Source organism: Cyclopterus lumpus, chromosome 5, assembly GCF_009769545.1.
Source record: "Cyclopterus lumpus isolate fCycLum1 chromosome 5, fCycLum1.pri, whole genome shotgun sequence".
Taxonomy (NCBI): Eukaryota; Metazoa; Chordata; class Actinopteri; order Perciformes; family Cyclopteridae; genus Cyclopterus; species Cyclopterus lumpus.
The window spans coordinates 21,530,038-21,543,486 of record NC_046970.1 but is presented as its reverse complement, the minus strand read 5'-3'; the positions used below and the strand labels follow the sequence as shown (position 1 = coordinate 21,543,486).

Below are 13,449 nucleotides of genomic sequence, written 5' to 3'. Positions count from 1 at the left end.
GACACATGCAGCTTGATTAATATTCAATACATGCCCTCTAACCTGAGAAGGTCTGCTGTGGAAAAGTGACGAAGAATGGGTAATCTAAAAGCTACACAGAGTAGTAGTAGTGAAATAAGTCACGCCTTTAATTTAATCGGTTTCTTTTTCTTTCTGTGATTGTTATCACAGGCTTTCTTACGCGTGTTGTGCAACTACAGTAGATAGATGGTGAGGTAAGATTAAAGTAAGCAGCAAAAGCTAGAAGAATATATTTCAACTTCCAAAATGTGTGAATGGTGTGGCTGGCCATATTTGAACTGCCCTTATCCAGGAAGTCATGGGTATGACTCGTGAAATATTTACCTTTTAAATGTTGTAACAACCTTTGAAACATTTAAAACCCACTTAAATCTGGTCAGCTACAAGGACCTAGGGTAGAAACTTGATCAAGAGTTGACGGAAGAGGCAGAATTATTTTATTCAAAAGTAGGTCCAGCATCAATCGCAATGTAATTTTTCTAAAAATGGCTCCTTAGTGGCTTCTAACTCATCAGATTATGCTCTATCCCTTCAAAAAACAAATTGACTGGTCGATAATTCCGTATTCAAACACATACTGGCCAATCACTGCGCAGCATCGGCCATCTCGTGCCAGGGTTCGACAGCGATCCGGCAAAATCCAGAAAAAAGACAGACTCAGCTTAACAGGAACAGTGTTGTAATTTCATTGTCTTCCGTCTCGATCACCTGGTGATGTGGCGCTTCACTTTTACGCTGCGATCTGTCAGCTTATTTTTATCTTTTCAATCCATTTTCGCTGCTAAATCAGTTTGACATCCTGGATATATCCTTTTTACTCTTATGATGGACTCCTCGATCTGCTTCTCTCTCACTTTTTCTTCGTTTTTCTTTCCAAAAATGTGATCATATTTTGCTATGGGTACTGCAGTTAGTGAAACCGTGGGCTCCACGGAGTAGCAGCGGGGGGTCGGGGCTTAGCAAAGGGTCAACTGTAGCTGGTGTTCTTATTAAATTATTAAATAAATCTGAATGGTCTGTGGCATAGTTATACAAATACAATGAATCCTAGACAACAGATAGTTCTATTTGGCTAAAGACCTGATTTTAGGACAAGAACTGTGGTAATTAGCAGTTTGCCCCGTCTGTATTATGCAGCAGTAAAGTCTTGCTAAATGCTTGAGCTCCAGGGTGAATGAAGCATGAGGAGTTATGACGGTTGCTGGTGCAGAGAAAGGAGCAACCGTGGGTGGGTTGGAGTTTTTGATTTCAACAGCTGTTGGGTGAACTTACTGTTGGATGTCATCCTACAGTTGAAATCCTAGAGTGGAATAACGTCGATGTGCCACTCATCTCTCGGTTTGCCATCTCCACCACCACAGGAGGGAATCTGTTAGTTGTCCCACGGGGTGATATAGTGCAGTTGACATTGAGGCACCTCCACCTTATCATCACTCATGTCATTTTTCATAACTATAATGCACTTACTTTATTTACAATATAAATGAGTTAATTGGAATTTTTATTAAAGTAAATCGATGACAAAATAACTACATTTTAACTGGTTTTGAGTGTTTTTTGCTACGTTTGCCTTGAGACAAAAAAAGATAGATAGTTTAATCCAAATACATCAGCACAGTTCAAGAGTTAAAAAGGTCTTGCTGATGAGGCAGCTGTCATGGTTGACCAAAGGAAAGGAAATACTGACCTCTTGTGAAGGTTTAGCTTAACTGCAACCAGAAGTAAAAGCAGTTGTCAGGTGTAATGCCCATCTAAACCGACCGTTTACTATCATGCTTTTTTCTGAACGTATTTAACCCTTAAAAAAAGGGGAGGTTTAAATACTGTGATCACTTCAGCACTACTCTGCGAGGTAACCAACTACTTTCACTGCTAATCCGCTCACGGATGCTCACTGGATAATGAAGAGTATACAGCACCTGTAGTGTTGAACCATATTACATACAGTAGCATCAGTAAATAGGGTGTCGCCAAATCAACCAGGAATGAAATGTTACGGATTGCCACACTAACAACATGACGCAGCAGTGTGTACCTATTCTTTTCTGCTCCTAACAGTGGCCATCAAGAAAAGGTCCAGAGTTCCCGGGGTTATGATCACTCAGTGTGTTGAGGAACTCCCTGCAGGAAAGTCAACACCTGACTTTGCCCGGAAACCGATGCCTGTGACTACTCAAGAGGGTAAAAAAACACCACCCACGTAAAACGTTGACAACATTATCAACCACCATCTGCAACTGTGTCACTGTCGTATGTCTTTGTGGTTTTTTTTTTCCTTATTTTTCCAGGTAAAAAAGTATTTTTCAAAGCCATGGTTAGTGGAGAGCCGGCGCCAGCTGTGACATGGGGACGTAAGAAAGGCGAGGTCGATGACCCAGAAAAATACATGGCCAGATACGATGAGAGAGCTCAAGAGCACATCCTAGAGGTGAGAAAACCGTATCTAAATACAATCCTCCACATCTCCTAAAACACAAACGTATATGATTTATCCTGAAATATATTCACATCCTTTCAAAGTATGAGGTGTACTTATTTAATTAAATGTGTTCTCAACTTCCCGGTACTGAATTAAAACTGAATTGTCACTGATCATGACAATATGAGACGCGCTAAAGTTGTAATCTAAATATGATAATATCGCTCCACCAGATACTCTGTGTAAAACCAGATCAAGCTGACGCCTACAAGTGCTTTGCCACCAATGAGTACGGAATGGCCGTCTGCACTGCGACTCTCAATGTTATTGAAGGTAAAAGACAAGATTATTACTAGGCCAAATGTTCATTGGAAATTAAAGAGTAATATACCGAAGATTTGACTATTCACTAATCATTTCTTGTGTTGCTATTGTTTTGATTTTTGTCCCAGTTGGTTTAAAGAAGAAAGCCAAAGACGGTATGACATGTACCACAGATCTATGAAGTTCTTTTGATAAGTGTTCTCTTTCTACCATCCATGCAACTATTTGTTTTAGAATCTCAGAAGCAACAACGATAATGTGACTTAAACATGGTAAAATACTGAGACCTAAGCTTTAAAATAAAATGCATCTCTTTAATTGCAGAGCAAGACTTACAGATTTACAAATTAATTTGGGTTTGTAGTTGTTGCATGTTAAGGTTTAGATTTTTAAATTGATAGTGGGGTTATTTGTGATCTAATTTTCTTCTAGCAAATGGACAAGCATCTCAAGATTTCAGGAAAATGCTAAAGAAAACGTAAGTTCAAGTGTCCTTTGTTAATATGCTGTAGATCTCCAAAAACATTTGACTCCATTTCTCTCGTTTCAGTGTCGTCGTCAGAAAAAAACAACTACCGCCGAAAAAAGATGGCGAAATTGATCCGAAGCTCATGGAACTGCTCATCTGTGCTCCGAAGAAAGACTACGAAAAAATCTGTTGCGACTTTGGCGTTACCGACTTTCGCTGGTTGCTCAAGAGACTCAACCAGCTGAAAAAGGAGACGCAAGATGAGCAGGCAAAGGTACTGACCTGTATGCAGTTTGTAATAACTGACCGTGAATTCTACATCATGTATTTTGAACCTGCAACAAGAGTAACTCCACACCAGCCTGTGAAGTCTCTTAGTTGAAAGTGTCAAGCCTGTCTCACCTCTGTGTTCAGAAGTGTGTTGCACCTGTAACCACACCCAATAGTGATGTCACAAGAGTACTCTGCAGATAGTTACTTGCAACAAGTTAGACCACTGGAAGTCAGAACAAAAACATTTTAGAAGGGTGTTAAGTTACTCTTTAAAAGCATGTCTCGTGAAAAAAGAAAGTCTTTTTTTGCCCACGGCTTCTTATGATAAGCACCAGTAATATCAATGTAATGCACCTTGAAGTCATCCACGCTCATGTCTTGAGCAGAGAAAGAGCTACAGATACACAGGACATTTCATTTCTCCTTTCCAGGTTGTAGAGCAACTGGACAATGTGAAGCAAATAGAAGTGCAACCAAATGGGAGAGCCGAGTTCAGCCTCGACATGAAACTACATGATCCCAACAGTGCAATTAACTTATACAAGGTGAGTTAATGTGTATTACAAGATAAAACTATTTAAAAACCAATCGCTGTTCAAATAAAAACTCTAATCTAAGCCCTTCTCTCTAAAAAAGGATGGGACAATGCTTCCATATGGGGACGATGACAACTCAAAGCACAGCCTTAAGAAAACAGGGACAAAATATCTGTTCAGCATCAAAGATGCTGAGCCAGAAGATGCTGGTTTTTACCAGGTCGATGTTGAAGATACAAATGTCCTTACAACTGACTTTCAAGGTGAGGCTTAACTAATGCGACTGTAATAAAAACTGGATCATTGGTGACGGTCGGTGAGACAATTAAGAGCACATTCGGGAACGAGAACTCAAGTCAGTTGATTGACATCCGCCCCTCCTCCTCTCTCAGTGCCTGCTGTGGAGTTCATAGCCAAGATCAAGGACGTGAAGGCCTTTGAGAGTGAGGACGCCATCTTCCAGTGCGTCTTGTCAACACCCCTCAACAGAATCACCTGGTCAAAACTAGATTCATCACTTGAACATGGGGACAAATATGACATCACCGTCTCAGACGACAAGCTAATTCACACGTTGAGGGTCAAAGACTGTAAAATAGGAGATAATGGAGAGTATTATGCTATTGCTGGCATAACGTCCAGCTGTGCCTCTCTTAAAGTGGAAGGTGGGACATCCTTTTTTTTTTTTATATATATATATATATATATAGATAGATATATACATTAATAAATAAACAAGCAATCTCAGCTTGATCGTGTGATACCTGGCAATTCACTCCTCGTATCTTTGCTTAATTAAAAAGAGTAAGATAAGTTAACGACTCATTATCCGTACTTGTATGTTCAGCTGATCCAAATGGTAACAGAAGCAAGGGCGCCCAAACTGGGAATGAAGAGGACCTGGCTAAACTTGCATTGGAGCAGCAGGCCAAGCTACAAAAACAGAAAGACGACTTAGAGGCAGCCCGACGAGCGCAGGCTGAAAAGGAGGGCGAAGAGGATGAAAATAAAGGGAACGATGCAGATGATAAGAAAACGAAGCGAGTACGAGCCGGCCCGTTGGTTCCTGACACCGTTAGAGGTAAAACACTGAATAAAGTGTCGCTATAGTTTAAAGGCCCGGTTGTCATAACATTGTGACACTGTACAGGACCGGTCAGATCTATGGATTCAGAAAAGTTTTTTTTAAATGTGGTATTTAATTTCTGGATTAAAATCAAACTAATTTAATAGCTTTTGGATTTTCCAATAACATAACTCACTACAACAACAAGTTCGGAGGCAGAAAATGAACTGTTACTGGTCAGACAAACAATTTGGGACAATTCAATGGACACTTTGTAAAAGGATTATGTTTCTATTTAGGGCAACTCTTTAATTTAATAATTATAAAGGACTTTGATGATCTACAATATGAAACATCTTGTGCAGTGCTGCATATAGACACATATTATATATATATATATATACATACATACATACATATACACACACACACACACACACACATAGTGACATACTGGAAATAAGGAAGCTAGAAGTGTTAACAGTAAAAAAAGAAAGAATTAAAACTGCATGCGCCTTCAACTTTGTTTCTTTGTTTGCTCTGTTTACAACACACTTTATTTCTTTCTATGGAATGGAACAATAAAGTGGTCAATTAAAATACATTATTATATTTACCAGAAGTTGCATGTGGCCAAACACATTAAACACAGTCATTTTTGATGATTTCACAAATGTATTTTGTTCTTATTTGCAGATCGCGGCGTCCAGTTCGTCTGTGGACTCTCAGACACAGTTGCTAATGTGGGTCAACGGGCAGAGCTGTCTTGCAAACTAAGCAGTGACACCTCTGAGGGACGTTGGTATAAAAATGAGACGTTGGTAAGTATAGAAGACTATTGCCATGAATGTCCCTGTTAAAAAGGACCCATCATAGTCATCAACCTTTTAGTGCACTGCATGCCTTAATTTATCTAAATGTTTGTGTGATGAATATTGAATCTTTTTATCCGACAAGCTAACCAGTGAGGATGGGGTAACAATTATCAAAGATGGAGCCTGTCACAGGTTGGTAATTGATTGCTGTAAAGAAGATGATGCAGCAGTGTACTGCTTTGAAGCCGAAGGCCGTAAATCAGAAGCAGCGCTTAATATTCAAGGTCAGAATAAATGTCAATAACATGGTTTGGCATCAATTGATCAATTATCCGTTGGGTTAAATGGGTGAAGGTTTTTTGACAACAACTTTTTTCTCCAACACTGAAGATCCACCAATAATCGATGATGACGCGCTAGGAAAATTCACAAAGCCAGTCATTATAAAGGCAGGTGAAAATGCAGAGTGGAAGCTGCCATTCTCAGGTGGGGCTCCGATGACTATACAGTGGTTTAAGGATGACGATGAGCTTTTGCCCGCTCTCAATGTGAAGATTGAAACATCCGCCGCTGAGAGCAAACTACGCCTTGTTAAGTGTCAAAGGAACGATGGTGGCGAGATCAAAATAAGAATAAAAAATGAATTCGGTACAACGGAAGTTATTTCCAAACTTATCGTACTGGGTGAGTTGTCAAATCAAAAGAGACTTAAAGTGTTGCTCACTGTTCTGTACGTATGGAGAGAAAAGCTTTTCCCGGTTTTCCCAGTACGACTGCTTTCATTCCATCAACAGACAAACCCACACCACCACAGGGGCCGGTGGACATTATGGAAAGTGCTGTAACATCTGTGGAGTTTAAATGGAAGCCACCAAAAGACAGTGGCGGATGCCCGGTCACAAACTATGTCCTAGAACGCCAACAAGTCGGGCGCAATAAATGGTCAGATCTCGGTGAGATCCCCGGCAGCAACCCAAGTTATAAAGACTCAGACGTGAACCCTGGGAGGAAATACTGCTACCGGATCAGAGCCAAGAACGCAGAAGGCATCAGTGATTACCTGCAGACAGAGGACATCGCAGCTGGTGTATTACGTAAGTCTTTAGCTTAACTCGGGCTTAGAGTAAAACAAGCAAACAAAAGATGATATATATTTATTTACATCTATTTTAAGTTCTTTCATGATTTTCGATCTTCACTCACAAACCTTTACATAATGTATCACGGAAATATGTTTGCATTAATTGGAGGAAAACATAACTTCATCCATCTGCCACTGGAATACAAGTTGAAACGCCCGGCTTTGAGAAATGTAAAACAATCTTTTCTTTCTCTTGCTGGTTTTATTTGGTGAATAAAACAGGGTGGAGTTAACATGTTTTAATTTCGAATGGAATAAAAAGCAATATAGCATAACACAGAATAGTCAAAATGTCACGTTTCCTCCACAGGTTATCCCGGATCCCCAACAGCACTAAAAGTGGTCAGTGCCTTTAAAGATTGCATCAATCTGGCATGGTGTCCTCCATGTGACACTGGAGGAACCAAAATAGTGGGATACAACTTGGAAAAGAACAAGAAGGGCACAAATTACTGGAGCCTTGTAAATCAAGGAGGGCCTATTACAGGTATCCAACTCTTATGGCAAGCTGCAGAAATATACCGAATAACCCAGTGTGAATATTAACGCCTGCTACGCATACTAAAAGGTGTGAATCTTCACTGGCTTCTGAACTCTTGTTTTATTCAGCTTTTTTATAATAATAATAATAATAATATACCAAGCTGCATCTTTTCATACCAGTGTCCGTGTTAGTTGGTTGGTCACTTTTCCTTTTTCGCAGCTCTTCTACTCTTACGAAGAAACTCTCTGAAAACAGAGACCAGAGGAGAGTGGAGAGAAAACAAGCGCTTCAGCTAATGACAGCAACACGCAGTAAAGACTCAATCTAGAAATACCCATACCCTCTAATGCATGTACGGCGACACAATTTAACATTTATAGTAATAGGACAACAAAACATCTTTCTTTTTCCACAGATACAAAGTATGCAGTGAAAGATGTTTTTGAAGGGGCGGCATATGAATTTAGGGTGTCTGCTATCAACCTATCTGGTGCTGGAGATCCTAGTATTCCATGTGACACGGTGATCGCAAGAGATCCAATGAGTAAGCCTGTCACACTGAATTATTATACTCTACTGCGGTTGTCATGCATCATGGTGAACCTGTTCAACAGAATGCTCTCTGTACCTCTTTGGTTAATATAAAAGCATGGCAATGGTGGGCCAATATTTCTAATTTCTGCATTTTCAGAACCTCCAGGGAAAGTCACAGATCTGAAGTTAACATCCTCCAATTACACCACATTTTCACTGGCTTGGACTAAACCTAAAGACATGAAAGGGGTGGAGGATGAAGCCCAAGGCTACTATGTGGAGATCAGACCAATAGAAAACCTTGAATGGACTCGTTGTAATGCCATCCCAATTACTCTAACTTCCTACACCGTGCATGGCTTGAAGGCAATGGCCAGCTACTGGGTGAGGGTAATTGCCACCAATTATGGAGGCAATGGAGAACCTCACGGCTTCGACAGTTACGTCATTGCTATGCCTCCTCCTGGTAAGATTTTGTTTTGCTATAGTGTTTGTTTAGTTTCTGACCATATTTTTAGGGGGATTGATGTGACATGACAGTTCAATGTGCAGGATTTAGTGACATCTAGTGCTGAGGCTGCAGATTGCTAATGTCTAATGTAAAAACACGACAAGCTCTGTCGTGTATTTGGTTTGTCCATTCTGGGCTACTGTAGAAAGAATGGAGGTGCAACATGGCGGACTCTACGAAGAGGACCCGCTCCCCGTAACCAAACGCAGAGTAAAACATTTTTAGGCGACTTTCAAAAAGTTAAAACGCCCTATGAAAGGGTTAAAGTTCTAACCCGAAAACACAGTCAACTACCAAAACCAGACCACGCTGTAGTCGTGACCTGTCAATCACAAGGTAGCCTTGCCCAAAATTACTAAATTAACATCATGCTGTATTGAAGACTTGGAACTAGAGATTGAGCCAATAAACTCATGTTAACAATGTTTACTAAAGTAATAAATCAAGAAAGAAGTAGGGTAATTTTCTCATAAGCATCTGTTTAATCAGACTTCCTTTTGCAATCACATGAGTCGCCCCCTGATGGCCATTAGAAAGAATGCAAGTTTTAAAGTTTCTTCAGCATTGGCTTTGCTCTACAGGCCTAGAGGCTGCTGCTTAAAATGTAAAGTATGTGGCATGTTTAAAAATAAACAGTGAATCTCTGGACGTGTCGAGATTTGGGTGTTAAAAATCAAAGAATGAGTATATTATTTCAAGAAGAATAAAAGACTATCAGTTTGCTAAATTGTATAATTACAAGAATCTAAACATTTTATTCTAAATGTTACCCTCACAGTAAGGCCAAAGTTTAAAGATCGCAACATGAAGACCTTTATGGTGGTACGATCTGGAAATACTGTCCGTCTGAACATCAACTTTGAGGTATTGTGCAAGACGTTTTCCTCCTAATGGGTTTATTGGAAATGTAATAAATCTAATGAACAAATTGATTTTCTTTTTTTCTGCCTGCAGGCCTCCCCCTTGCCACAAATCGTGTGGCAAAAAGATGGTACTCCAGTGTCCAAACATGTGACTATTACCAGCTCTGATAAAGGCTCTCAAATGTTAATCCCCACATCTGAGCGGTCCGACAGCGGCATCTACACCCTTATTGTCAAGAACATTGTCGGCCAGGAGAGCGTCAATGTTGAAATCAGAGTCACGGGTGAATCTCAGTGTGCATGGCCATGAAATGAGAAACTGAGCCGGATATAACAACAGGTACAGTTTGTTGCATAAAAGATACACTTTTCTGACTCGACCCTTTGTCTCTCTAAATCTGGACGTAGATGATCCCAAGCCTCCAGGTCCAGTGGAGCTGGATCAGAACATCCCAGGAACAGTGACTCTGTCCTGGACCTCCTCTCCAGATGAGAAGAGGGATGACAGACTACATTACATGGTATCCATGCGTGACTCCTTCAAACGCACTTGGAGGACAGTGGCTGACAACCTCTTCAACAATAAGTTCACGGTTATCAATATTATGTCTGGACGGGAGTATTACTTCAGGGTTTTTGCTAAAAATGACATGGGTCTTTCACCACCTTCCGAATCCCCCGTGTTTGGAACCATAAGTCAAAAAGGTTGGTGTCTATTGTTAAATCACTGTTTAACTCTATTGATCCCTCAGGCATACTGACCTTAGATACACAGTATAAACAGAATGAATTACCGGGGATTTTAAAAACTTGAATGTCTCACCCCAGTGGGGGATTTTTTTTTTTTCAAACGTTTAACTTTAATCACTTTATGAATTCAACTACTTAGTCAGAACCGTATTACTGTATTTAAAAATGAAACTGTTCCAGAGATAAGAAAGCAACACTTCAATACTGCAAAAATGCATACGGACAACTTAATCTTGCTCACTAGTTAAGGTATATTGCGAAGTTCATTCCATTTATCCAGACAAGTGAAGAGTAAACCGAACGTCAAGCGTAAACTTGATAACGTGTCCTATTAAGACTTTTTGAGAGTCCCTAAGCGAACACCATTTCCCACACACAGCCCATTTCTTTGGTGAAATGTCATCTCATCTTGACAGACTGAGACCAGTTCAACTGTGGTCTACTAAACTAGGCCTACATGAGAACCAGGAGGACTGAACAGACTCTCTCTAAGTGATGGAGATTACAGCTAAAAGCTGACATTAGAAGAGCGTATAAGGGAGAGACAGTTCTGTCTCTTGGCCCAGTGACCCTTAAATGGGATCAAGTAAAACAATTAACTTACTGGCTTATGTTACTGGCCATACAAGCTGTATTAAAAATGATGGATTCATACATTTATTGTTATCATTAAGAGGCATGTGAAATTGTCATCAAAGTTAGGCTGCATTTTGGTGAGGGAAAGGTTGGCATTTCTTTTCCCGTTTTGAAATAACCAACTTGACCTTTTGTGTTTTATAATCATATTAAGTATATATATATATATGCAAAACAAAGCATTGGACGGGTCTATAACACTGGATTTAGAAATGGTTGTGGCCAAGAGCTTATTTGAAATTGCCATAACCTCTTGCAGCAGCAGCCTTGGCCTTTCTCTGCTGCATTTCTTTGGTAATATTCTCCAGCTCGAATAAATACGGCTGAATATCCGAGTCAGCTAAAACACTTTTCCTCCTTCAAAACATCCCTTTTCTTCCCCGTCTCCAACTACTTCCCCGTCTCCTCAAAAGATGACACAGGAAGAACAGATTTCGTAGCTACGAACTCAGCTTTCTCAGTCAACACAGCATGCATTGAGGAATATATTGGTTCAATCGACAACATGAGCCCTAATATAACTCATATTTTGTTTACTTTTTCCATTTAAAAAAAGGGTTCAAATTCATATAGCATGTGCTGCGGTAGATCATCAATCCACTTGTGAAAGCCTCAACTTTTGCGTTCCGTCGCATTTCAGGAAAGTTCAAAGTAAACATGCCGGAGAGAAAACCCCTCGACTTGCAGTCGCCGCCATCTTTTATCGTTCCCCTGAAGACGCGCACGGCTCCACAGGGTTACGAGAGCTACATGAGCTGCGCGGTTAGGGGGGATCCAGCTCCACGAGTGACGTGGTACCACAACAACATCAGCCTGAACACAAACACCAACTACCACGTCACCAACGTGTGTGGAGTCTGCTCCTTGCTCATACTGACGGTGGGACCCAGGGACAACGGGGAGTACAAAGTGGTCATCGAGAACAAACTGGGGACGGCCGAGTCCTCAATGACACTGGCTGTCAGAGGTATTAACACTTGTATGAGGTTTACAGGGTTTTTCGTCTGGACACTGAGGAATGGTTCGAGTGAGCAGTAAGTGAATGAGACAAACTGAGAGAATCCATATGTTCCTTTGCAGAGTGAAGAAGAGCTGCAGCTGCCGAACAGAAGCTGAACCAAAAAGGCGTCTACTGCGTTTTAAATCAATTATCCAAAATGTAGTGACAACGCATTCATTTGAAGTTACTTCATCTCCAGCTGGTGTGAGGCGCCACTATTTAAACCCCTTTATTTTAGAAAGTACCAACACATGAATTGTGTCTTTTGGGGGAAATGTTAGACATCCTGTACTATTAAACTTTGGAGATACTTCACCATCCTGCTCGTATTTCCTGAAAATGAGTTCAAATACAAAATGTGATGTATTATGTAAACATTTTAAAGTTCTACTGTTCAATGATCTTAAATTATTAAGTCCTTTTAACAGTTTAATATTGTTCTAGATTTAGTGCAGCACACTATTGGTTCTGGACATTTTGGTAGAGAGACACTGAACATGTTGTTTCTCTCATACAGTAGACTGGGGTATTTCTATAAATACAGAACTGGTTCAATTTCTGGTGTCTTACATTAAATTGCTAAAAGAGAGCCTTGGGAATTGTAATCCTTGCCCTGAACACCACAGTCTGATCTATTACACACAAAGGCAACATGATACACCTTCCTGTCAACGGGTTCACGCCATTGGTCGGTTTGAAAATGACAGCTGTCAAGCGAGTTTCAACCTACGGCCAGGCTCCATGGACATGCTGTGCATAGGAAGTGGCACCAGAAGTGGGGGAAATAAAAAAGTTAAAACGTATTCAAATGCTTTACATAATGGAATTTAATTTAGTGTTTTAACATTCTACACAAATTCTACTCTTAGGGTTTCATTTCTATTCCGCTACATTTATCTGATGGTTCAATTTCAAGCGTGTCAAATATGATGCATTACTACAAACGAACAACCACAGCAGCACATAATCTGGCCACACCTGGACCAGCTTTAAAAGTATAATGTTGCTTTTAACATTACGCATTCTAAGCCTTTGAAAGTTGTTATGAACAGAGTAGTTTTTTTTTTTTTGGATTTCTTTGCATTTTGATAATTATCCACATTTTATTGCTAATGCCACTGCACTTCCCCTTGAAAATAAGTTATGAATGTAAGACCCTTGCAATCTAATTGAGTATTTTTTTATAATGGTGGTATTATACTGCAGTCACATAACATGCTGCCACGCCCCCCCACCCCACCAGTTGCTGTGGGTGTTATGGGTGTCATGGGGGTCCAATGAATGACTAGGTCAAAGGGAAGAAGGAAAAAAAAAAAAACTGATACCTTTTGTATCTCCAGACGAGAAGCCACACTTTGCACAATCCAGTTCCCTGAAGCAGGTCTTCCGAGTCACGTCCAGTCCTCCTCTCCCCCCGCTGTCATGACCAAGCGCAAGTCAAAGAAGCCGCAAGATGACACCTCCATTTTATTGGAGCCATCGGTGTCGCAGGCCGAGAGCAAGACAAACGCCAACACTTGTTCTCCAGCGTTGTTGTTCGTCGTGGTCTTCACGGTCGGGGCCTCTGTGATGGGGTGGTTTTGTGCTCAGCAGCAGCAGAGCCTCGA

At 40.5% G+C, this 13,449-nt stretch overlaps 1 protein-coding gene across 1 annotated transcript; it reads left to right on the top strand.

The window, feature by feature from the left end:
• Positions 1–1,212: 1,212 nt before the first annotated feature.
• On the top strand, positions 1,213–11,880 carry LOC117730546 (immunoglobulin-like and fibronectin type III domain-containing protein 1). The gene is made up of 22 exons (XM_034532302.1): positions 1,213–1,249; positions 2,047–2,202; positions 2,310–2,449; positions 2,674–2,773; positions 2,893–2,919; positions 3,197–3,242; positions 3,315–3,507; positions 3,938–4,051; positions 4,143–4,305; positions 4,435–4,707; positions 4,938–5,123; positions 5,805–5,929; positions 6,066–6,207; positions 6,314–6,607; positions 6,718–7,017; positions 7,375–7,551; positions 7,964–8,092; positions 8,240–8,548; positions 9,372–9,457; positions 9,548–9,740; positions 9,865–10,161; positions 11,483–11,880. Exons 1-22 carry the CDS (start codon positions 1,213–1,215, stop codon positions 11,878–11,880), a joined length of 3,885 nt encoding a protein of 1,294 aa, XP_034388193.1.
• The last annotated feature ends 1,569 nt before the right edge of the window (positions 11,881–13,449 follow it).

Coding starts and splice junctions, on each gene's coding strand:
- LOC117730546 (XM_034532302.1), top strand. CDS start 1,213: ATGACGGTTGCTGGTGCAGAGAAAGGAGCAACCGTGG. Junction 4,306..4,434: donor CCTTACAACTGACTTTCAAG/GTGAGGCTTAAC, acceptor CTCCTCTCTCAG/TGCCTGCTGTGGAGTTCATA. Junction 8,549..9,371: donor CATTGCTATGCCTCCTCCTG/GTAAGATTTTGT, acceptor TTACCCTCACAG/TAAGGCCAAAGTTTAAAGAT.